This window comes from Onychostoma macrolepis, chromosome 14, assembly GCF_012432095.1.
Source record: "Onychostoma macrolepis isolate SWU-2019 chromosome 14, ASM1243209v1, whole genome shotgun sequence".
NCBI lineage: Eukaryota > Metazoa > Chordata > Actinopteri > Cypriniformes > Cyprinidae > Onychostoma > Onychostoma macrolepis.
This window is the reverse complement of record NC_081168.1, coordinates 20,698,809-20,724,757: the sequence shown is the minus strand read 5'-3', so window position 1 is coordinate 20,724,757 and position 25,949 is coordinate 20,698,809. Positions and strand designations below refer to the sequence as shown.

Below are 25,949 nucleotides of genomic sequence, written 5' to 3'. Positions count from 1 at the left end.
GTCACAAAACTCAACATTTTGATTAAGAGGGGAGTAAAAAACATTGAGCAGATTTGTTGTTGCAGGCCTACATGAAAAACAAAACGATCCTCCATTACAAACGAGCTTATCTGTGCTGTGAAAGAAAGTGAGAAGACATTTAGCTCCTCTCTCTCTCACTAATGTCCTTAGTTTATCTGCTGCTCTCACCTCGCCACGTTAAGCCAAAACAAACAATTAGGCGGCCATTAAGGGCCCATTGTTAATTGTAAATAATCCATCATTAATATTGATTAGCTGTGGCGAGCAGATCTCATTCACTTCTTACCTTCTAATGAGTGGGTCTTAGTGGGCTAATTGCTTCAGGCTATTTCTATTCAACACCGGAGAGGCTGCAGCGAGCTCTGGAGTGTGCCTTGAGTTTTACTATTAACTAACACAGATTGAACGTCCATGATAAGATCAGACCCCACTCCAATTAACTTTCTCTGAGAATCTTTCCCAAGGTTACAATGTGCTTTTCTTATAATTCTCCAAAAAGCAGCATAAATGCAGGCCATATGACTCGCACAACTCAAGTTTTCTGAATGTAGAGCACAGGACATATAGACCATTGTTATGGTGGTAGTTCTTGTTTTTGGGGGGTTTTTTGGACCTTGACAGCTCCAGTGTGTGATGACATTTTCATTGTTTGATTAAACTTTAAGGACTTTAACTGAAAAACACATGCTGTCACTTTAATTAGATATCCTTCAAAGTGTTTCTGTAAATGCACTCTTAGAAAGTAATACTCAACCTGAGACTGTAACATCACAAGTTTTTGCTTGAAGGCAAACCAGCTGTCTGTAATTGTGTAAACTCTTGTTGAGGTGACGGCAACAAAAGATTTCACAGTTTCTCCCCATATGTGAGTTAGTGGAGCATGATGTCTGTTTAAGTTTTAAATATGTTGTCAAAGTCAAAAAATGTAAGCAAAAAAATCTAAAAATGAGCTTCATTTCTTTACTAATATTTCTTAAAATATATGCCACTTTCTCACAAAAGAAATGTATGTATTTGTCATAAATTCGATATACCAATTGCAAATATTTAAGAAATTAAGAAGGGATATTAAGATTTTTGCATTATTTTTCATGACAAGACATTTTGTGTGTGTGTGTGTGTGTGTGTGTGTGTGTGTATGTGTGCAATTTCCATTATTCTCAATGTTAATTCTTATTATACTCATTAATGTAATAGAGCATTTCTCAGTATTATTGTAATTTTTTTAATTATTAAAAAAAAAAAAGCTGATTAAAATCAACATATTAAATTCAAGGCACTAGAAAAATATGAATACTTCACCTGATTTTATGGAAATATTATAGTGGATAAAAAAAAAACATATATATATATATATATATATATATATAATGCAAAATATAGTTTCTTATTGTGGTGTTCTGTAATTTGGACAGAAATATCCTTCGATATTCCTCTTTAGACATTCTACTAACAGTAAGTTACTTTGCAACTACACGTCTGCTTAATATCTTCGAACACTTTATCTTGATAGGTCCACAACATACAACATACTGACTATGAGAAACTTTGTAAGTATATGTCAACTTATTCTACTAACCCTAAACCTACCCTACTGAGAGTTAGTAGACATGTAGTTGACGTGTAGTTACAAAGTTACTTCTAGTTAGTAGAATGTCTAAAGTGGACTATCAAAATAAAGTGTAACCCTTTTTTGCACATGTTAGTGACTGAAGAAACTTTTAGAAGATATACCAGCAATGTAAATGTAGTTTATCATAACGCAATAAATTAAACAAAATGTATCAAAAATGCAGAATTATCAGATTGTCTCACCCAAAGAAATGCAAATTTTACCAATCAAATATTCTTTAGAAAACCTTTAATCGCAACTAGAGACCCATGAAAAGAAAACAAAACTTGATATGTAAATCATTCTTATTCATGTCAATTTCTGTTGTCTGTTTTGCAGTGTAATGGGTACTTTGCTCTTGTGATTTATTTTCAAGTGGACAGGCATGTCAGTTTCATGAAGATCAATTGCCTTATCCTGTCTGTCTGTCTGTCTCTCTCATGTCTCACACTCACACACACGCTGTCTCACAGTCTTCATGGAGCCTCCGCAAATTCAATTCCTTTATAACAATGATGTCACCAAGCGGAGGTCACATGTGGAGCAAATGCTTGTAAATCCAAATGGCTGTATAGTGTATTAAACAGGGCCAGCAATGGAATTACAGGAGGTGAAGCTAGGGAGAGGTTCAGCTCACCTCGGGGATTAGATCTATTGGTTTGTGATAACACCGAAGCCATGAATCAGCGCAGTGTGCGCCCTTATCATGGGCCTTTAGATCTTTAGTTCACTAATTTACTCATTTAAATGCTGTAGTTTGATAAGTTCCTCTACAAAACTGTGAAATCCCCTCACAGCAAAAGCAGTCAGGGATTGTTTAACATTTCATATTAAACAATTGTGTATTTCTTATTGTTTCTTGAGAATATATGAATGTAGATAGATAGATTTATTCATTCATTCATTTTTGAGGACTGAGGGTTGTGAGCCTCAATTTAGAGTTGAATTCAGAATGCCTTTTAAAATTAATTCAATTTCTGAATTTTACTGGATGTAGAAAATCAGAATTAAAATTAAAATTTGATTGGAGGAAGTAGAATAAACAAAACATTTATATATATATATATATATATATATATATATATATAGATATATGTAATCTGAGAAGTATACCTGAGAAATTACTAGTAAATTTCACAAACTAAGAAATAGCAACACACTGAATTAAACATGACATTTTGAAAAACTTGAATAATATTTTGTTGTAAAAATATGTAATAATATCTTTTAGAGCTGCTTTACAGTCACTCTCAACTGTCTATGGCTATTTGTCTATTTATCACTGTAAAAATAATACAATGTAAAGTGCTAAGGAAATAACTTGACTTTATTTACTACACTAAAATATATTTTTTATAGTGTATATTCATATAGGCCTACATATACTTCTGTTGTAATGTAAGGTAGTTGTTTTTGTAATGGTGCTCTTGCAAAGCACATATTCATAACTCTCTTGTTTTGTTCTCCCATATAAAGATGCATTTCCTTGAGAAAGCAATATAAATCCCATTCAGCACATCACCTGCTGTGAAATCACAGTACGATGTTTTGTCGGGCTGTGTGCGCATGCTGTGTTGAAGGTATTGAGTTTAGCGTAATGGATTTTGGAAAATATTTCCGTTGACATTTTTGAATTGTATCTTAATTCACTTGCATCGTGTAGCCTGTTAGCGAAGGAAACAAGAATATTAAACAAAACAAGTCAAACACATCAGCGCAATCATTTTCTCCAGCCCATCTTTGCAAAATACACCAATCCACATTTATGGCACTTTCATTATCCATTATTTCCCATATTATGAAACGCCTTATAACCTGTCAAGTCTTTTATCTCACCAGGCAGGTACTTAACTTCAGTGTTATTAACACGATCCAACTGCCGTAGACTCACCACAGGATGCTTTTCCTGCAAAGTACACCCCTTGATTTCTTTTTAAATTGTTTTAAAGTGCCTTTATTTTCCTTCGACAGACATTAGCCTCACAGCGTTAGCCACGACTTGAGGACTTGGCACGCTAGGACATTGAAATGGTCAATCAGAGCAAGTAATATTGGTCAGGGTGGTTGATTCAGTCTCTTTGCAATCTTCCAGTCCGCATGAATTGCTGAGACGGACCATTTAAGCAGCATAATTCCATCATTTTAATAGTTTTAATGCTCAACAGGTACACAGATCTGGGCAGCGTGTGCTGTGTTTCCCAAAAGTCACACCCTGCGCCGAGCTGGACTTGAATAATTGAAGTGGTTTTGTGTGCACTCATTCATCTGAAGTGCTCTCTCATCAGTCTTTCTCCAGAGACGGATTTGAGCGGGAAAAGGCGGCACTGTTCTTGCATTAATGAGAAGCTCTTTGCTGCATCCCAACTGGACTCTGTAAAGAATGGCTGTACGACCCAACATTACACAGTTTTTACAGCCATTTATCACATCAACCACAACTGACATACGTGTGTGTGTGTGTGTGTGTGTGTGTGTGTGTGTGAAAAGTCAGGACATAGATTTGTATAATAACAAAGGTATGACACAGGTATTACAAGGTGAAGGTGACATCTCAGGACATTGACCCATGTCCCCACTTTTCAAAACACTTATAAATCACTCAGAATTAAGTTTTTTTCAAAAAAGTTGAAATGCACAGTCTCCTGTAAGGGGTAGGTTTAGGTGTAGGGTAGGTGTAGCTCAATAGCACATACAGTAAGTACACTATAAAAAACATTGCGCCTATGGAATGTCCCCACTTTTCACAAAAACGAACATGTGTGTGTGTGTGTGTGTGTGTGTGTGTGTGTGTGTGTGCACATTTTAAGGAAAGGACGTGACATGTGGCCATGTATGGTGATACTCAGAATTTGTGCTCTGCTTTTAACCCATCCAAGTGCACACACACAGCAGTGAGTAGTGAACAAACACACACACACACACCGTGAACACACACCCGGAGCAGTCATTTATGCTGTGGCATAAATGAAATGAATTTTGATCATAAATACTTCTCAGTATACACATTTTGATATTCAAAGATGGTTTTTGGATTTATTTCACAGAAAGCTGTGGATTTGAACATTTAGGCTATATATCAACATTTTCCTTCAGTGTTGTAAATATTCAATTTTCCCACTCCTCTATGACAATGAAAACAACACATCTTAGATGCTTAGAAATGCATTTCATGGCTTTGGTGCATTGAGGAAAGTGTGTTTAAAGAGACTTAATTTACTAAAAGGACCTAATGTGGCCACCATAATCATAATACACTCATAAATGGACGTTTTATATAGACAGGAAAACATAGCCTCATATTAAGGCCTTTAAATACAGAGGATGTCTGATGAAAGCCTTAAAGTTGGATGAAAAATGCTATTTTTAATCAAAATGAGGTCTATTGAAGTTGTTTACCAGTTGTTTACAAGATTTTAAGATGAAATAGTGAATATGGTGTGTGAAGAAAATAGATAGAAATCAAGATAAATATCACTTCACCAATCAACCTGTAAAAAGTGTACAGAATAAAAAAAATAATGGTTATGAAATTAGCCTAGGCCAGACAAGTCAGTCTATCATTTTGTTCCACCACATAATGCTATTAAACACAGCATCTTAAAACATCAACTGAGATGGTAGTGGAAATAACGTTGTGGTGAATTGTTAGTAGACAAATACAATAAACTAGTGAGAAAAGTGTGTGTGTGTGTGTGTGTGTGTGTGTATCTATCTATCTATATATACTTATTATATATTAATATAATAATATATATTATATATATATATGTGACCCTGGACCACAAAACCAGTCTTAAGTGTCAATTTTTCGAAATTGAGATTTGTACATCACCTGAAAGCTGAAATAAGCTTAATAAATTAGCTTTCCATTGATGTATGGTTTGTTAGGATCAGACAATATTTGGCCGAGATACAACTATTTGAAAATCTGGAATCTGAGGGTGCAAAAAAATATTGAGAAAATCGCCTTTAAAGTTGAATTCTTAGCAATGCATATTATTTATCAAAAATGACATTTGATATATTTACAGTAGTAAATTACAAAATATCTTCATAGAATATGATCTTTACTTAATATCCTAATGATTTTTGGCATAAAAGAAAAATCTATCATTTTGGCCCATACAGTGTATTTTTGGCTATTGCTACAAATATACCCCAGCGACTTAAGACTGGTTTTGTGGTCCAGGGTCACATATATTTATATATAAATAAATATAAGTATATATAATATACATACATATATATATTAGTGCTGGGCAACGATTGATCGCATGCAAAATAAAAGTTTTTGTTTATATAGCAAAACACACACACATACAGTATATATTTTGAAAATATTTACATGTATATATTTATATTCATATAATTTATATTATATATAAATATATTTAATATATAAACACATATATATATATGTAGGCACTGAAAAGGACGCCCGACGAACACAGAGGACGTACTGATGCAGCCCAGCACCAGAACTTCTACTGTTACACAAACTTTGCTTTCGCCCCCTCTAAATCAAACCCCTTTACCAGCATCTGCCATCTGTTCCAGGAGAATCTGTTTCACTACCCGAGCCAAGCAAGGCCGTTATTGGTCCTAATGGCGCTATCAGCTAAGCCGCTAAACCCAATTACTGCTTAAAAAGGGAGGCCACCCCAGCTAATCATGGCCGCCTAACCTGATTTGGCTGTGATGAAGAGATGGGATAAAGATCAGTTAATGCAGGGAGAATGATCTCACAAATACAAAAAACTCAATTCATTTCTCTGGGAGGCCAATCTGTCCGATTCAGTGCTAATGGAGTGGAGTTTCATTAGACTCGAGGCGTGCTGCTCGCTCTTATCAGCCTGATGACAAATAATATCAAATAAGGGTGATCTTCATTAGGGACATGTGTCTCAAAAAGCTTTGATTTGTGAGGGGTTCAAGCAAAATGTGTTAATATACTGATCGGGACATAATGGTGGTGGAAAATGACCAACATGGAAGTTTCTAAAGTGTACTAGTGTCTAAAGGGAATATTTGAACAAAGCTTATGTTTTATGTTTTAACATGTATTTGTGTATCACAGACATGAATGATACCCATAAGTAGCTTGTTCAAAAGAGTCAAGTTTTTGAAGTGACTTTTCTCATCTTAAAAAACAAAACAAAAAACAAAACAAAAACAAAGGACAGATGTGAAAATCATAGAGATTTGGGCCTGGAAGTAACCACCTGCCTAGCAACCTCATAGCAACACATTCAGAACAACAACAACATAGCAACATCTACACAAAATCTGTGTGCACGCTTACCGTGATTTGTGTTTTTGTTTTTTGTTTTTTTCTATTAATTAAAGCAAGGGGTTTAGATGCCATAGACCACCAGATATGATCCATAAATTAAATTGTGTAAAAAAAAAAATGCATATTATAAATTTGGAAAATATTTAGTTTTTTATTGGGTTACAATATTATGCATTTTGATCTACTCAATATACTGTCCTGTTAGATGTATTTTGTAAAGGATTGATTGATTGATTGATTGATTTTTCCTTTTAATGTTTTAATAAATTTGATTTGTGAATTTATTAACCAGGCAGAGAGGCTTTGATCTTATAGCTTATCAATTTTTCTTGTTTATTTATATGATTTAACATTATGTGTGTGTGTGTGTGTGTGTGTGTGTGTGTGTTCCTGTAAACCTTTCCACAGACCCCAGTTGGAAAACCTCTGAAAAACAAGGGTCGTAATTTTTTCGAACTTTTTTAACTATATTTCTAATATTTTCGAACTAGTTAAAAACTAGTTTCTAGCCAAACAAAGCATCCTTGTTTTACCTTATGGTGAACATCTTCAAACGTCAGCTTTTTTCCGATGTGGTTTTAGGCCTTAAAGTCAAGTCCTCTTAACACACTGTTAACCACACCATCTGTTAATAGGTCTGGTCCGACAGCGTGTGTGCGTGCATGTTCACCTGAGGCTACAAATTCATTTATTGGTCCGCTCTCATCTGCAGCCCTGCAGTAAGCGTGAGTTGTGCATGAGGCTGCGGGGCTGAAGGGCAGGTCTGGCCTAACAGAGCCGGGCCAGGCCTTACAGACGGACATTAGGCCAAACCGGAGTTAAAATCCTATTAGTTTCAGCTGGGAATCAGATTATCGTCGTCGAGAATCACTCGTCTGGCAACTAGGGTCTAATTTACGCCAATCAACAGCAATTATTGAGGGGAAGGGGAGCATCTATTAGGGAAGCTCATCCACTTAGGCTAATGAATGGGGCAGATTCAATCTCTTACTGAAGAGACGTATTTGGGAACTGCAGCTGGGGGCGAATGCACTGCATTCAAGGAGCACCACTGTTATCTGACTCTGTTTGTGTGTGTCTGTGGACTACATTCATTCGTATAGTGAGTTTTATTACAGACGGCAGCCGTATAGATCAGACGTTTCAGTTTTTAGGATTGTGTAGTATATTACCTTTGCAGTATACTTGGATCAATATATGACAAACTGCATTATTTGCTTTGTCAATATACTGTCAAACTGTTCATGAGAGAGATGTGGTTTGCTACAGTTAATACCCTGCCCTGACTTATTACCTAGAAGGAGAAAAAGTAGGAAAAATAAAAGCATTTTATTGTTTTATTAATTAATTTAATGGTTTTCATTTATTAAATAATATGGAGGGCTAACAAAAAAGGTCACTGATAGGATATGACAACCGAAGTTCTGTTTGAGAGTTGGAAAGGAAACATTGGGAAATAAGAAGGATTGAGGTGCCCTCTAGTGTTTGAAACCCGCAAGTGTTTCTTGCACAAAATTAATTTCTTACAAAAATAATAGCCTATAGAATTTTGTACACAGTGCAAAGGTGTTTTTCCCCCACAGGAAGATTTTTTTTAAGCAGTATTACAATATTACATATCTCACTCTTTTTTACTTTTCTGACAGAACTGCAATAAAAATAATAATAATTAAAAAGTGACATTTGTGCGATAAACCCAGAATTGTGAGCTAATAAGTCGCACCCTTTTATTTTATTTTTTGTTTTTGTTTTTTATAATAAAAAACTTCGATACTAGAGTCCTAGTCTGTAAGGGGGGAAAAAATAAATAAATAAAAAATACCTTACATAAGTACTAAGTTTATCTTATAACAATACATATTTTTCAATAAGTATTTTTAGTGTTATTTTAATGAAGGCTATTAAAGGTTGTCAGACTGTATCGTAGTTCATATTCCATAACACAAGATGTCAGCCTTTAACTAAAAAGTGCGCCTAGAAAGGCAAATGAATAAGATGAAGATGAAACGTGAGTTGTCCTTTGAAAACTCAAGAGGAACATAGAAGCTATACTTACCAGCTCGTCCACTCTTCACTATTTAGTAGCAGTTATCAAATGCGCAATGAGGACGCTGAACTTTTACTCTAGGGCTTATAACTGAAATGGTTAATACATAACAGTATTTACATAAAACATATTTTGCAAAATAAGACACAGATAAATATTTATAGTATTTATATTAAATATCGGTTTCGTAGTATTAATGAAAACACTTTGTTCTGTATCAAACAATAGCTGTTTTAAACTGTATTTGTAGATAATTGTACTTCTCCTATATTTATTATTTGGCGGTGTGCATTATTAAATACTGAGTAATATAATTCTTTTGTAAAATCCAGTAAACCAATCCTCAACATCTAGGGGCCAATCAGATGCGCTACTGCGAAGCACGTGACCTAACACGGAAATAGCTTTGGAGTGTCTAATCTCTCGTGAAGTTCTTTGTTCCCCATCTAGAAACATCAGCAGCGTCTCAACATGGCGAATAACAGCACAGGCTAATAACGAGCTAGCGTCTCTTCCCCTCTCACCTACCGTTAAAGTCTGAAGAATAGTATGCAGCAGCCTTTGAAAATATCCCAGAAAGAGTTTAAATAATGGAAACGCGGGGGATTGAGCAGATGTTCGACTTCCAGCGGTAACCTACTCGCATTCCGAGCTTGAAATGATAACAGTTGCAGAGCTAACGTAATTAGCCGTAGCATGTTCAACATCAAACTCACAAAAATACAAGCGTACAAAGTCTGTTAGAGACTGTTGAATGATCTTCAGATACATGCATATGAAAATGGATAGTAAATGAATGTTTTCTTTCGGCACTTATGTAATTTAATACACTATATTTGCCATAAAGGTTATTCGAACAGTTTCGAATAGTACTATATGGTTTATGAGGGTGTTGCAGTGTATAAAAATTCTGGCTGTGTTTATATTTTATTAAAATGTGTTGCATAATAACACAGATAGTCTTAATATTTGTGATTATTTATGTCAAAAGTAAGGCCTGTTGCATAAAATGATGTAATTAAAAATAATAATGCGTGATCGTATATTAGCTGATTTTCTCACAAAAACCAAGAGGTTTCCCCCTAACACGTGTTTCTTAGGTTTGTCTTTCTGATCTCTTTGAGTAACTCATGACAGCACTGGTTAGTAGGGTCTCTGACATGGAGAGATGGATGTTAGTTTCTGGCAAACGGCTCTTGTCATAAATAGATCATGAAGCTTGTTGCTATTCCTGTCATCTATTTCCACAGGTTACCAAATGATCGCTTCATCCTGCTGTTGTTGTTGCTCTACTCCCCTGTTGGTGTGTGTTTGATGCTACTGCGAATATTTATTGGTGTCCATGTGTTTCTAGTGAGTTGTGCACTACCTGACAGTATTGTCAGAAGGTAAGATGCCACACTGGAGCGTTAATACATAGTAAAATTCAGAACAGCAAAAGCAATTTTTATGTGCTTTTTTACTTTATTAGTTTTGAGTGTTTTAAAATATTTCTGTTTAGCTTTAAGTATTTTTTCCCTTAGTTTTTAGGGTTTTTGTTGTTGTTGTCATACTTTTGTAGTTTTTATCTACTGTTTATTTTTATTCCTGAATTTTTGATAGTTTTAGTTTACAATAACAACACTGCTGCAATGTGACGTTCTCAAGCTTTTTTTTTTTGTTGAACTGCATTCATATATAATTATCACACAGATTTATATTATCACAAATGCAGATTTTTATTTTTTACTTTTAAAACTTAATTTATCACAGACAGGATATATAATTAAGCTTCGAACAAGCTAAAAGGTGTTTAAAAATGGTGAATAACTTGCAAACTTTTCCCAATACATTTAATGTTTGTTACTTTTGGTTTGGCCGATTTAGTTTTTGCTTGTGGATGTGTTTTTAGTATTGCTGGGTACATATTTGTCTTTGTTGTTATAGGTTCATAGTGAGAATAATGTGTTCAGTGTTGGGTCTCCATGTCCGGCAGGACAGTCCACGCTTGCGGGACAAAACTGCCCGACTTTACATCTGCAATCACGTTACACATTTCGACCACAATATTATCAACCTTCTTACCTCCTGTAACACGGTGAGTGTATATGTGCATCTCAGTGTTTTCCCAGCATGATGTAATCTTTTTCTCCTCCTCTGCTCTGCCCTTGACCCCTGTGTCTTTTGGTTCTTTGATTGGTTTACTCACACAATTAGGTCTGTTTCTCCTTTGGCAGCTGTGCTGACTTAATGTTGGGCCAGAGGCCACCGAATGAGGTTTAGTTCTCTCTGTTTGCTTACATCAAATGATTCACTTTGTTTGGTTGCAGGGCAGCAGGAGTAGCTTAAATTCATACTTAAACTTTAAGTCATGCTTGAATTCCTGTCTAGGTTTTAGTTATAAAATAAATGTGTTATATATTTTCAATGTATGTTTTGATCATAAATAACTTAAATAACTGTACAATACAATAAACATGAAATTAAAGATTCACAGTTAGTGTATTAAGTCATTAAATTATTATGAACTTAAATATAATATACATATGTAATATACATAATATGCAATTTGGACATGTACACAACTATTAAAATTTACATTATATGCTCAGCATAGGCATACATTTAGTTTATTACTACCATTCAAGTTTGGGTTCAGAAATATATATTTTTCATAATATTTTTATTCTGCAAGGACACATTAAGTTTATCAAAACTGACAAAATCTGTAATGTTACAAAAGATTTCCATTTTAAATAAATGCTGTTTTTTTGTACTTTCTATTCATTAAAGGGGTCATATGACATTGCTAAAAAGAACATCATTTTGTGAATTTGGTGTAGTGCAATGCGTTTGTGGTTTAAGGTTAAAAAAACACATTTTTTTCCACATACTGTACATTATTGTTGCTCCTCTATGCTCCGCCTTTCTGAAACACATAGTTTTTTACAAAGCTCTTCGTTCTGAGAAGCGAGGCGTGCTCTGATTGGCTAGCTATCAAAGAGAAAGGAAAACTTCAAATCACATCATATGACCCCTTTAATGAATCCTGAAAAACTGTATCACAGATTTCACAAAAATATTAAGCAACACAACTGTTTTCAACATATTAAGGGTCATGTGACACTGAAGACTGAAATAATCATGCTAAAAATTCAGCTTTGCATCACAGGATTAAAATTACATTTTAAAAATATATTAAAATAGAAAACAGTTATTTTAAATTGTAACATTACTTCTTCATACAGATTTTACTGTATTTTTGATCAAATAAAATGCAGCCTTGGTGAGCAAAAGAGACTTCAAAACATTAGCATAATTAATAACATTTGCAAAATATTTTTCCTGACCACAAACGTTTAGATGGTAGTGTATGCATTGCTCAGATGTATTTTAAAATGTACGTTTACCTTCAAACAATGTTGCTTACTTGATTCAGCTTCAATAATAAAAGAATACGACTATATAGCCCTATGTATTTATTTTACACATTTCATTACTGTGGACTTCATTACTAACATCATGCTATAGCTAATAAGCTACGTGTAACCATGTTTTCCTGTCTGTCTCTTTGTGTTTAGCCACTGCTGGAGGGCCCTGTGGGGTTCCTGTGCTGGGCGAGGGGTTTTATGGAGCTGGGTCAGGGTGTACAGAGCAGGGCAGAGCTGACGGAGACCCTCCGCAGGTATTGCTCATCTCCTGCCGCGTTACCCCTCCTGCTTTTTCCAGAGGAGGACACCACCAACGGCCGAAACGGCCTCCTCAAGTTCAGGTACTCCAACATCACACAGCTGCCAACAAATATTTTTTTACTTTTGACTATTGGCAAATTAATTTAAGTGTTTTTTTCAGCTTTTAAAGCAGCTTCATAATGTTTATATCCTAACTTGATGCTTTATAGTTCATTTAATAGATTACAAGCAATCAAGTAGCTAATTGATATATATACGTATTTGTATTGAACTGTTCGGTACAAGGCTTTCAGTTCGGTACGCATTACAAACCAAACGATACGTTGGACTAATCCTATTACGTTTGGAAAATAAGAGCTTAAAGTGTGTGAAATATAATGTTCTCAGTGCCAATGCACTCAACAAGGCAGCCCAAACGGCGTAACAGGCAACGTGCTGTCTGGCCCTTGATAACCTCCCCTTGCTGGGGTGCGTCGAAAGATTATCTTGTATCAATGATAGCCAGAGATATTGTCGAAAACATCAATTATTGGCAATTTTAAGAGGATTTGGCATTTCCAGTTAATGTAGGCCTGTTACATTCTTATTTTTATTAGGCCTATTATTATTATGAAGTTACTTTTATTATTAAATTAAAATTACAATTAATTTGGCCCGCAATAATTACCCCATAACGTGACGCGTTGCGAGGATAACAAAAGACGAGGCTATTTGGGCTACTTCTCAATTAAAATGTTTTTTAAAAAGGTCTTTTAAAACAGGTCTATTGTACAATGAATTATAGGCCTATAATTAAAATATTAACACTGCAGTCATCAATAAAAATCAATTAAATAAAAAGCTTTAGGCCTATTTCAAGCCCGACTTTCAAAAACAACCTGTTTAACACGAAATATGTTTCTTCTTTTTTTTTTTTCACTATGGGCCACAAGAGAAATATTAAGGGAATAAATTAAAACAGTTAGCTATACCGTTATCAGCACATGTTGAAGTAAATTGGCCTCTCATCGTCTCTGAGAGAATATGCGGCGTCAGATGCCGAAAGCTCCACCTGTCGTTCCGTTTTTACTTTCACTTTTTGCATAGTGAATTGACTGAGATTAAGACGTTCAATAACTCTTGCGCAAAGTTTACACGTTGCTTGTGTGATATCCATTGGCTTGCCTTCATGGTTTAAAACAGAAATATTTCCAACATTGAGATGTAACCAATTACCCCGCCCCCCATATCGAAAACGTACCGAATTGTGACACTACTGTGTTGTATCGAACCGAACTGTGAATTTTGTGAACCGTTACACCCCTAATATATATATTATGTGCGTGCGTGTGTGTGTGTGTGTATAATGTACTAATAGACTATTTGAACTGTCTTTTTAAATGTTTCACTTACTATATGTAACAGTAATATTATTAAAAGATATCAAACAAGTCATTCATTTAACCAATCAGTCATTCATTTATAGTGTAAAAATACCCTGAATACTGTTTGTCATATCTCATCTGGTTTTAAATGTGACCACTCTGTATAGACAATCAGGTGCCTGATATAAATAATATTTGGTAAGTAAGGGCCGCTTTAATGCTGAGGTGATTAAATGTGGATCTGTTCTGGGAGGGTTGCCAGGTCCTCTCTAAGCTTCCTTGAAGGGTCTAAGCCTCGGGTTTAGCCTTTACTGCCTGTAAATCAGCTGACATCCCCTTTGCCATTAGCTTTTAGATGACAACAGTTCCTTTCTCTTTAAGAAAGATGCCATTTTTAAAAGACCAACTTCTACTCTCTCCTCAGCTCTTGGCCTTTTGCTGTATCTGACACCATCCAGCCTGTGGCATTGCTGGTGAAGAGGCCTTTCGTAGCTGTGGTAATTACATTCAAAACCTCTTTTGTAATCCACTGTTGTCAAATGATTGGTCATTATTGATGTGGCCCTTGTGGTTGCCAGGTATTTTTCTTGTAACCCTTTTAAATTACAACAAACATTACAACAAAAAAAACTGATTGTTCTGAATGTGTATGAAATCCGAGCTAGGTTTTATGTCATTGCTGCTCTTGTCATTTCTGTAAATCGCTTCGCTGTAAAACCATCCACCCAGGCATTTAAATGTGACTGAACAATCGTGTCTAGAGTTTCCATATCTTTTTTCATCCTCAAGTTCCTGTTAAAGCATACAAGAGGGTCTTTGTAAGAGTGTGCCTCATCAGGGGGATATTTATAGCAGCACTGATAATAAGTGATTCACAGTGCAATAGAAAGAAGGACTGTCAAATCTCAGTGACCTTTTGCTCCCATTACAACATTGCAGAATGGGTTTATTTATTTTTGGGTGAACATTGGAGTATCTTTACAATCCATGTGTAACATATTATTTTGGAAGATACTTGGTTTCTCTTGTTACATGCCTACACTTTTTCCTACATTTACATTTTTTTATATTATTATTTTTGTTATATTTTTATATAGTTTTAGTGCTGGCAATCGATTAAAATTTTTTTATTTTTTTTCTGAAATGAATCGCGATTAATCCCACCTAATGTTAAAGTTTTTAAATATAATTTTATATTGCGATAATTTCATACTCAATCTTCAAATTAATGTAGAAACAACATAAAGACAGTATATTTTCTATATTCCCAGGTGAAAAACAAGTACACTTCCACAATGTACTTAAAGTGCTCTATTTTCACGCACTAATTTTTGTACTTAATATACTAAAAATTATCCTGTAGTACTTCTTAAGGTCAACTTAAGATCATCTAAGTGTACTCAACTGTGCTATTTTGAGACGCCATGAATATGAACTAAAATGCACTTTTAACATACTATCTTTGTATTTCAAAAATGTATTTAGCTACCACTTGTAGTACACTTGAGTGTACTAGTGTATGAAAGATGGGTTCAAGTGTACTACGTTTGCCTTGCGCTGAGGCGAAGTAGAGTGCGTGTCTGAAAAGTAGTGATCGACCGATATTAATTTTTATTTATTTATATATATATATATATATATAAACCGATACCAATTATTTGCATGTTTATGTGCCCGATAACCGATAAGCAGAACCGATATTTATTTACTGTTATAAAGTAAATAAATGACTGAGTGAAGTAAGTCCATATTACAACAATAAAAACATTGTATTTATAAAAAAGCATCAGTGGCAACACTGATATTAATAATAAGCTAAATAAATGTAGAATGACTAATGTTTTCAAATGGAGAAAATAAATAAAGGACAGGAGTCATAACTTCATTTTAAGCTACAGTTTTAGGTTCATAAGATATTTAATAGGCTAAAGAGTGAAGAATAATTCACTGGATAATATTAATTCACTGAATAATATTCTCTGGAATATTGAAATATAACACAAAACATTGTATTCTATTGCATTTCTCAACTGGTAAGTTATATCAGAATTACTAATGTTTTTGTCATTCTAGATTATGAAATGCCTGCTGACAGTGCGGTTTATCTATGCATTTACACAGAACTATACTCAAACTGCGATCGCTTGCGGAGATAATAAATAATTAATTTCCATAGAATTGATATAATTTAGGTATTGATATAATGTTTTAAACAAGTGAATCCTGTTAAAAGTTACATGCGGTGGCCGTGCTGGAGCATTTCCTGAGCATCAACCCACTGAGTGAACAGCAATATGAAAGCAGCTTCACGAGACTAATGATGAGCATATACAAAAGAGAGAGAATTAAATTCAGCACTTTTATTTCCAACATGTGCTCATTCATGGCTGCATATTATTTAATTCGTGCAAAGTTACATCTTTATTGGGACAGACTGACAGATTATTTTATGTGACTCCGTGAGTTCTCTATTTCATAGAGCCAAGCTGCATAAACTGAATAGCAGGCATTTATGTAATGCATCTCATTTGTGCATTAATGGCTGTTATGTTAAATAACGTTTACTAACTGCAGAAAATCAAGCAGGCTACCTGCACGCCGTTGTTGTCTCATCTCCCCTCAGACGCGCTGCACTGGCGATCCTGCGCACAATTCTCAAAACACCCCCAAAATGGCGGCATTTATCTGTGAATCCGATACTACAAAACCGATATCCGATTATGGGTAAATATCGGGAAAATATCAGTAAATTGATATATCGGTCGATCTCTACTGAAAACTCTCCCGTTTGAGGTGGTTGTAAAGATGTTCTGGGTTTAAATAAATGCAAGAAAAAAGACACAGAAGCAGCAGTTGTGAGTAGGGTGGCCTAGCTTATTTAAGTGCATTAAATATTTTTAATACAGTTAAACTGGAAAAATTAATTGCCTGATCAAAGTCTTTTGATTGGTTTTGTTTGTCATGTCACCGCTTGGTTTTTATGTTATTGTATAGTACAACAGTAGTCATATTCTAAAATTTTTAGCTTTTTATTTGCTAACAGGCTTTCTTGCATCGAAGATATTCCTTATTTTAGTTTTGACTGACCATTTTCAACTTGTTTGGCTCTTTAGAGGTTAGACACACTGTATCTTTAAGTCTTATATATGTAGATGAACTGTTACGATTTGCTTACCTGTTTGCATGTGAAAACAGCTGGTGCAGTTCGCACTGTCATTCAGGATGGGATGGGGCGTTTTGCTCAAAGCTGTATATAAGTGTTTTATGTAAATGATTCGGTCATATGTTAATGTGCTTATGGTTGTGATGGTAATTCCCAAATAGTTTCTGAATGACCTGGTTTTGAAGCTCTGTAAATGATCTCTATCAAATGGAAAGGGAGATTTGCATTGTGAAAGTTAAAGTATGAGTATACTGTATAATAAGTGTCAAATCATCAACAAGCACGTAACTGTGTTCTGTTAAACACTAACATCTGGGATGATATAAAAGGTCTTTCTTGGTTTCTTTTTTTTTTTCAGAACACACCAGAATCCTCATGGCTGACAGAGTTGCTGTGGACCTTTTTTGTACCGTTCACAGTGTACCATGTAAGGTACTACGTATTACAGTCTTTCCTTTGTCCAGTGGCAGTATTTTAAATGTACAATCCTCTATTGCTGCTCTCGACAGGCCAGCACTGGTAATACGACAATAATTAAGCTTTTTAGTATTTAATAGCCTCTTGAGCCTTAGGCATGCAGCTTATAAGATTGACAGTTTCAGTTTTAGTCCTAAATCTTTGTGCATACTTGCCTGTTGGTAAATATATTAACTTCATTACTGTCCCTTTTGAATATTTGGTTAGTAAATAATTTCACACTATTGTAAATATTTTGTTTTATATAATGTTGACGTTTAAAAATAGATACTAATGTTTAATGTTGTAAATGTTGAGTGAATAAAGGAAGAATCAGAAGCATTGCGTCTATCTGAATAGATCTCTGTACAAAACTGTAAGGTGTAATTGTTTTGAAATGCTCTCAACCAGATGGCTTCCACCAATGTCTGAAGAAGATGGTGAATCCCATCAAGAATTTGCCAGCAAAGTACAAGAGGTAAAACTCTTTTCTTTCTATTTTTTTTGTTGCATTCTGTGTATTTTTTTTCTCCATCAGATGTTGAATGGTGGCAGTTTGCCTTGGTTGTTTTTGTTATTAAACAAAAAAGTGTTGCAATGTGCAGTGATTTTAGTCAAGGCCAGTTTTAGTCTGATTAACATGTATAAATGCTGGACGAAGCCAAGCTACCATCATATTACCTACACTATCATTCAAAAGTTTTTAGGTATTTTTTTTACCTCAATCAAGAATGCATTAAATTGATCAAAAGTGTCATTAAATACATCTATAATGTACAAAAGATTTCTATTTCAAATAATTGCTGTAAATAAATATTACACACATTCCCTATTACACAATGATAATAATAAGAAATGTTTCTTGAGCAGCACATCAGCATATTAGAATGATTTTTGAAGGATTATGTGACACTGAAGACTTGAATAATTATGCTGAAAATTCAGCTTTGACACCACAGGAGTAAATGGCATTAAAATTCAAGAAAATGTAAAATACATTCAAATTCAAAACTTTTGTTTTACATTATAAAAAATATTTCACAGTATTACTGTTTTTACTGTTTTTTTGTTTTTTTCTTCAAATAAATGCAGCCTTGGTGAGCATAAATAAACTTTTGAATGGTAGTGTAGGTCTGTTAGTCCGATTTTTACAAAAAACAGACTGGTGTGATTTCGGTTGGACAAAATCGTTCTTACAAAAATTATTGCATTTGTCCTACTGAAACATTTGAAATGCACGTAAATGCATTTACTGATCCTCTGCTTATAGCCTGTTCAAAAATCTGTGTGAGTCATGCTTCTGTAGCAATAGACTCTTTCTGAAGTGCCTTGAAATTAAATGGATTAGAAGCTATTTTCCAGTAATGTCATACTTGGTTGAATTACCATTAAGAACATGTTCAAACAAACCATTATCTTATTGTCCACTGACACAGCTTTTGATCTGCCTAACCTTCAGGTCTATATCTTGTCCAGTTCAAAGCTTTGACTTGTTTTGGTGTGTTGTTTGATGTAATGTCCATTGTGTCCCTCTGTCAGCTGCTGGCCACCAAGCTGGGCGTGGTCTCCACACAGATCACTAAAGCCGACAAAGCCGAGCAGATCAAAAGGAAAAGACACACTGCCGCTCAGACTGCACATTCAAGTAAGAACGGATTCAATGGTGAGAAAGAAATTATGATGTATATATCCATTATTTAGATCACTGAATCTATATAGTAGATGTATTTTGGCTTGTAGCGTAACATGAAACTATATTTTCTACTTCAGATTTGGGTGCCAGACCTCGCACAGTGGCCCAGGGTTTCCTGGGCACAAATGCAGGAGCTGAAGACTCACGAGTAGCACGTATGGCGCAGCAGGTGAAAGAGGTGCTGCCTGACGTCCCGTTATCGGTCATCACCAGAGACTTGTGTATGTCATTCTCCCATAATGCTTTGCATTAACATGAATTATTATTAGGAGTAAATTACCCAATAATGAAAATTTGCTAAAAATGTACTCACTCTCAGGCTATCCAAGACAGGGCTTGACAATAAGGACTGCCCGATGGCCTGGGACCAGCGTGAAAGACGTTCAGGACAGTTGATGGATTTGGCACTAGCTATGTTTCCAGCCATCTATTTTTATGCGCATTTTGGCAAATCTCATTAAAAAACGCTAGAAAACAAGAAAACATGCGCATAGTAGCGATGGGAACACTTATACCAAATAAATTCCTTAATGCGCATCAAAAAAGTTGTGACTTTGCGATGGGACAGCATAAAACTGGACCAACCAAACAGACCAATCTCATTTCACAGCATCTGAAATGCTGGTTTTGTCATTCTAAAATGCTTGAGCAAAGTCTCGTCAAAGTGTTTCATTACAATAAACTCCCAGAACTGCATTCCTAAACAGCAGGCTCCGAAAATAAGAGAACATGACCGCGTTTCATCTGTGCGCTCTGAAGCTCTTAATTTATTGTATACAAAAAATATTATATGCAGTGCCTTCTACTATACTTAAGCAAATTAAATTTTTCTTCATGACGATTGAAGAAGTGACGATTTTGTTCTCTTCAACTCACTGGTTGGAAACGATGCTTTATTCGCAAATGTTTTGTTTGTAAAGTGCGCAAACAGCGAGGCGCGTCTTAGACAACATGCGAACACCGAATTAAGTTTCTCTTTCACTTCTTGCTTTAACGGACAAATACATCTGGCCAATTTGAGAATTGCCATCTGCAATTCTGCAACATCTGCCCATCTTGTGAATGGAAAAACTGCATGTTTGCAAGAAACAAATTCTTAATTAAGATGTTTCAACTTTAAACCGTCTGACGGCACTCATTCACTACAGAGGATCAATTGGTGAGCAAGTAAAATAATGATATATTTTTCCTAATCTGTTTTGATGATGAAGCAAACTCATCTTCATCTTGGGTGGCCTGAGGGTGAGTAAATATTCAGCAACATTTTTGGATGAACTATTCCTTTAATTCAGGCTAGCTTAATTTGCTTTAAAAAGCATATGTGCCGTTATACACTTCAGTGGCTTCCGCATACACATACTAATGCAAAGCTGGTTCCTTGGGTTTAAGCAAGTGCAGTTTCAGCCAGTATGGATTTGGTTAAGTAACCCCTTGATATTGTCTCTGTACAGTGCAGACCAACTGTGTGGACACAACCATAACCAACCTGCTGGAGAGTACTGACCAGTTCAGCTCGGAGGCGGCTGTGGACACACCTTCAGGTCCAGCTAAACAAGCAGCTTCTTCCACTCCGTCTGTAACAGCATCCACACCCAATTTGAAGGTACATCTGACCCTCACATCAACCATTGAAAAAAAATGCAGGAGTAAGATGAACTTTAATCAAAGCCCTTAGGGCTATGACTATGGTCACCCCATAGTTTCATAGACCGGGCTTAGCCTAAACCAGGATTAGGCCATAGTTCAATTAGGACATTTAAGTAATTTTTATAAACGTGCCTTAGAAAAAACGTTACTTGTATGCATCTTGAGACCAAACAAAGGCACTGATATATTTTAAGATCAGTCAGTGCAAGTTTCTTTCATTTGAAACAGCTCAGACTTACATTTTAGTCTAGGACTAGGCTTAAGCCTTGTCTGTGAAACCGGGGGAAAGTGTCTTTTCCTGTACGAATTGCACAATGGTGGCGGCCTCGCATGGCCTATATTAGTGAATTTACCTATAAATAGTCTGACAGAATATTTATATAAATATGTCTGTGTATTCATCAACAGCCAGCTGCCAAATCTTTTGGGAGAACACCCATAGACAGACACATGTCTCTACATGAAAGAAAAGAAGCCTTATACGAATATGCAAGAAGGTAATTGTTTTAAAATCCTTGAAATAATACTTAAAACGTGTTGCATTTTAGACATCTGAAATGTTTAGCACACAGTGGCATTGTGCTTGAAAATCTTTGTGCCTGAAATCCATTGTATGCCAGTATCCACTAGTGTTTTTGTATAATAAAGGTATGTTGCACTCCATTTTTATTTGTTGAATTGAGTAACCTGATTCTTTATTTTCTATTCACCCCACCCACAGACGATACATTGAAAAACATGGACTGAACAAACAGGACGATCTATGACCGTGGATAAAGACACACCTGAGGGATTGTTTAGGAAAGACAGCTGCATAACACAAAATCCACATAGACAAAGGAAAAATTATAGAGCTGACCCCGAAATGAAACAACACGAGTTCACCAAACATGCTGAGAGAAGACTGGATTTTTTTTTTTTTTTCCTTTCTTGTTTTTGTTTCTTTGTAAATCTTCTTGCATGGCAATCATGCATGTCTTTTTATTATTTCTCTCTGCAACAGAAAACAATTATTTTGGTAAACAATTTGTATTAAGACCCAGTGACCTTGGCACACTTCATATTATTTTTATAAGGTCCTTGGGTAGAGAATAGGGGATCAGAAACATATGACAGTGAGCTAAAACACAACTTGAGGTTCATTATGTTGTCAAGGATACATGTTGATGCAATATCAGCTTTTAAAGATATTAAAAATCATATAGAAATGCAAAGATTGTTCTCATTGTGTCTGTTAATACATCTTATTGATGCAATTTTTTTAATTTATTTTTTCCTCAATGAAAATGTGGTTGTGAGGGATGGATGTTCTGGGCATAAACCGGGCATTTAACTTGTCTAATCTTTAAAACACTTTTTGGAAAGATTTATTTTCAGAACACCCGTATACACAACACTAAATGCCCATTGACTGTACTGTCTATGGTCAGCTTCGTTTACACATTTACACAAGCTTCATAGATGAGCTTTAAACCTATTAGCGATTTTTATTTCTTTATTGCTGCCAAATAAATGAACTATCTTTACTTTGTCAATGTGGTGAATGAGGAGCAAATAGTAAGGTTAAACTGTCAAAATGGCATCAGTCCTGATTTAGGTGTTTACAAGCAAATACGTGTTGGAAAATATCCCTGCAGCCCCTCCTATATCACGAAACCATTTGATTTTTTTTTAGAGAAGCGTTTTGAACGTCGACAGCCGTTATAACAGCGCTTCCAGCCAATGGCCGTAAAGCCTGTCAGCGCCTGTACGAACCAATCATAACAATGAGCACACAAGAGAGCCAATCAGAATGCAGGAGAGGGCGTACAGCAACCAATGAGAATGAAGGAAATGTAGGCGATTTATCCAGACTGAATAAGTAGGAGCACATCTCATTTTATGATCTCATTGTCGAGGGTTTTGAGTTAGAAGGCGTTTGTTTCAGTCACATATTGTGTTAAGCAAGAAAATAATCAACAATGAGGGAGATTGTGCATTTACAGGCTGGACAGTGCGGCAACCAGATTGGTGCTAAGGTAAGAACTGAACAAAATAAATATTTTTAATCGTAGTCTATTAATACAATTGGAGGTTAAAAATAACTAATCCGCGGCGTTTAGAACAGCAATTTGTTCTAGTTTAAGCGAATTTTCTTAAACATATGTTTTCTACACTATGCTGACTTCGATTCTGGTTATGATTTTTAAATTTCACCATTAAAAGCTACTCCGATCTAAATATGGTCCTGGATTAATCTCACACGCAACAAGTTTTTAAATAAGATTTTATTTTGATTTCTCTGCTAAATATTGCCCAAAACGGACTTGTTTTTTTGTTTTTGTTTTTTAAAGGACGTATGTCTTATGAAAAGTCAGAGCGGTTTGAATGAAGTAATGATGAAACAATGCGTTAGTTTTAGGGTGTTGGCCGCGACGGACCGACATAATATCAGATACGCAAGCGAATCGGTTCTTTTTGATGATTTGGTAGAGCCGAATTGCTCGTTTTCGCTCCTCCACTGATGTCACCCGACTGTAGCGAATGGTGAAGCAAGCGAATCACAAACCGTTCAAACGAGTCGATTCACTTGGAAGAATCGCTTGTTGTAATGTGGCCGGTTGTATCTGGTTCGGCTAATGGAAAAGTGCGGGAACGCTAATATTACGCAGATACCGTTCTGAACCCATGCAGAGACAGGATTTGATTAACTGTACCGTTGAGCAATAACGAAGCTAATATTCGCGACATCAGTGGTACTATGCCTGCGCTGTATCTTTAAGCTGCTGGGTGATGTAAAATGGCCCCGGTGACTTGGCAAACTCCATTTTACAAGTCTGGGAAGCGCTGGCCATTCGATATTGGATTAGGCTTTTTTTTTTTTTTTTTTTTTATAAATGTAGTTCCATTTTTAATATTTTTGTCCAAGGTTCAAAAACGCTTTAAATCTAAACTATCTTGTTCCTACTTCTGAATCCTTCTTGTTTCAGTTCTGGGAAGTCATTAGTGACGAGCATGGAATTGACCCAACAGGCAGTTACCATGGCGACAGTGACCTTCAGCTGGACAGAATTAATGTTTATTATAATGAAGCCTCAGGTGAGCAGAAATCCAATGCCTTTTGTAAGGTTATTTCACATGACAACTTGCACATGCACATTACAACATGGTTTGACCTAAAATTCTGCTCTTTGTCTCCAGGTGGAAAGTACGTTCCACGTGCTGTGCTGGTGGATTTGGAGCCCGGTACAATGGACTCCGTGAGGTCCGGTCCATTTGGTCAGATCTTCAGACCAGATAACTTTGTTTTGGTAAGTTATAATATGCACCCAAAAGTGGCGTTTGACTGACTGTCAACTGTTTATTGGGGCATATTGGGACAATTGATTTGGAAAGAATTGATCCCGCACTGGCTCAAAACAAAATTTGAATGGCAGATTTTGACCTGATATGGATCGTGTTCCCTTTTGCATAGATGTAACTAAACTCCCAACCATTTTTTTTGTTGTTGGTAGGCCAGAGTGGTGCTGGAAACAACTGGGCTAAGGCCACTACACAGAAGGAGCTGAGCTGGTTGACTCAGTTTTGGATGTGGTTCGGAAAGAGGCGGAGAGCTGTGACTGTCTGCAGGGCTTCCAGCTCACTCACTCCTTGGGTGGAGGCACAGGGTCCGGTATGGGCACCCTCCTCATTAGCAAAATCCGTGAGGAGTATCCTGACCGTATCATGAATACCTTCAGCGTGGTGCCCTCTCCTAAAGTCTCCGACACAGTGGTTGAGCCCTACAACGCCACACTGTCTGTCCATCAGTTGGTGGAAAACACAGACGAAACCTACTGCATTGACAACGAAGCCCTTTACGACATCTGCTTCCGCACTCTCAAACTCACAACACCCACATACGGTGACCTCAACCACCTCGTCTCCGCCACCATGAGCGGCGTCACCACATGCTTGAGGTTCCCTGGCCAGTTGAACGCAGATCTCCGTAAACTGGCGGTGAACATGGTGCCCTTCCCTCGTCTGCACTTCTTCATGCCCGGCTTCGCTCCTCTGACCAGCAGGGGCAGCCAGCAGTACCGCGCACTGACTGTTCCTGAACTCACCCAGCAGATGTTCGACGCCAAGAACATGATGGCTGCCTGTGACCCCCGTCACGGCCGCTACCTGACCGTTGCTGCCGTCTTCCGTGGCCGCATGTCCATGAAGGAGGTGGATGAGCAGATGCTCAACGTTCAGAACAAGAACAGCAGCTACTTCGTCGAATGGATCCCCAACAACGTCAAGACCGCTGTCTGCGACATTCCACCTCGTGGGCTCAAAATGGCCGCCACCTTCATTGGCAACAGCACTGCCATCCAGGAGCTGTTCAAGAGAATCTCCGAGCAGTTCACGGCCATGTTCAGGCGCAAGGCTTTCCTGCATTGGTACACCGGAGAGGGCATGGACGAGATGGAGTTCACCGAGGCTGAGAGCAACATGAACGACCTGGTGTCCGAGTACCAGCAGTACCAGGATGCCACTGCTGAGGAGGAAGGAGAGTTTGAGGAGGAGGGCGAAGAGGAGCTTGCTTAAGATGACCATTCTGTTGTGTCTTTTTCCTTTTTCAAGTCTTGTCACATGGTTTGTTTTTGTTTTTTCTTACTGCATTTCCTGTCACTTAAAACCTTCAGTTGTACCTTTTTGTGTTAATGTTAATAAAACGAATATAAGAACCTGATTGATTTACAAGCGTTTTCTATTCAAAGGAAGATCTTAAGTGAAAATGGATGAAGAATTTTATAAATCAAAAAGCTGAGCCTCAAATGGTCAGGGCTGCCTTTCCCAAAAGCATCGTAAGGTAAAACGTAGGCTTCCAATGCTTTTGGGAAACGCAGCCCAGGTATGAACCATTTTTCTAGTTGTAACTTGTAGATTTAAGACTGGTGCCCAATCCTGGTCCTGGAGATCTGCCTACCTGCAGAGTTTGGTTCCAACCCTGACCAAACATGCTTTCAGATCCT

The 25,949-nt window shown here is 36.4% G+C and overlaps 3 protein-coding genes across 5 annotated transcripts; all 3 read left to right on the top strand.

Annotated features, from left to right (window-relative positions):
* Positions 1 to 9,408: 9,408 nt before the first annotated feature.
* aup1 (AUP1 lipid droplet regulating VLDL assembly factor) lies at positions 9,409 to 22,197 on the top strand. Of its 3 annotated transcripts, none has more exons than XM_058797477.1 (12): positions 9,409 to 9,604; positions 10,224 to 10,361; positions 10,900 to 11,050; positions 12,534 to 12,724; positions 14,433 to 14,505; positions 17,530 to 17,603; positions 18,039 to 18,105; positions 19,167 to 19,272; positions 19,398 to 19,541; positions 20,772 to 20,923; positions 21,376 to 21,464; positions 21,689 to 22,197. In XM_058797477.1, exons 1-12 carry the CDS (start codon positions 9,564 to 9,566, stop codon positions 21,732 to 21,734), a joined length of 1,272 nt encoding a protein of 423 aa, XP_058653460.1. In that variant the 5' UTR covers positions 9,409 to 9,563; the 3' UTR covers positions 21,735 to 22,197. The 3 variants fall into 3 exon arrangements, with proteins under 3 accessions (XP_058653460.1, XP_058653458.1, XP_058653461.1); XM_058797475.1 differs by having other exon boundaries at positions 19,167 to 19,290; XM_058797478.1 differs by lacking the exon at positions 9,409 to 9,604 and adding an exon at positions 9,617 to 9,654 and having other exon boundaries at positions 19,167 to 19,290.
* Positions 22,198 to 22,826: 629 nt separating this feature from the next.
* LOC131553094 (tubulin beta-4B chain-like) lies at positions 22,827 to 24,311 on the top strand. Its single transcript, XM_058797480.1, has 3 exons — positions 22,827 to 22,985; positions 23,937 to 24,045; positions 24,148 to 24,311. Exons 1-3 carry the CDS (start codon positions 22,929 to 22,931, stop codon positions 24,294 to 24,296), a joined length of 315 nt encoding a protein of 104 aa, XP_058653463.1. The 5' UTR covers positions 22,827 to 22,928; the 3' UTR covers positions 24,297 to 24,311.
* A 130-nt stretch (positions 24,312 to 24,441) lies between these two features.
* On the top strand, positions 24,442 to 25,666 carry LOC131553093 (tubulin beta chain). The gene has a single exon (XM_058797479.1). The coding sequence runs from the start codon at positions 24,622 to 24,624 to the stop codon at positions 25,519 to 25,521; it is 900 nt and encodes a 299-aa protein (XP_058653462.1). The 5' UTR covers positions 24,442 to 24,621; the 3' UTR covers positions 25,522 to 25,666.
* The last annotated feature ends 283 nt before the right edge of the window (positions 25,667 to 25,949 follow it).

What these genes read in the sequence shown, in the direction of transcription:
- aup1 (XM_058797475.1), top strand. Translation starts at nt 9,564, where the DNA reads ATGGAAACGCGGGGGATTGAGCAGATGTTCGACTTCCAGCG. An exon ending in CAGATGTTCGACTTCCAGCG is followed by an intron (nt 9,605 to 10,223) that starts GTAACCTACTCG and finishes CTATTTCCACAG; the next exon opens with GTTACCAAATGATCGCTTCA. An exon ending in TTCACAGTGTACCATGTAAG is followed by an intron (nt 17,604 to 18,038) that starts GTACTACGTATT and finishes GCTCTCAACCAG; the next exon opens with ATGGCTTCCACCAATGTCTG.
- LOC131553094 (XM_058797480.1), top strand. Translation starts at nt 22,929, where the DNA reads ATGAGGGAGATTGTGCATTTACAGGCTGGACAGTGCGGCAACCAGATT. An exon ending in GCAACCAGATTGGTGCTAAG is followed by an intron (nt 22,986 to 23,936) that starts GTAAGAACTGAA and finishes TTCTTGTTTCAG; the next exon opens with TTCTGGGAAGTCATTAGTGA. An exon ending in TTATTATAATGAAGCCTCAG is followed by an intron (nt 24,046 to 24,147) that starts GTGAGCAGAAAT and finishes CTTTGTCTCCAG; the next exon opens with GTGGAAAGTACGTTCCACGT.
- LOC131553093 (XM_058797479.1), top strand. Translation starts at nt 24,622, where the DNA reads ATGGGCACCCTCCTCATTAGCAAAATCCGTGAGGAGTATCCTGACCGT.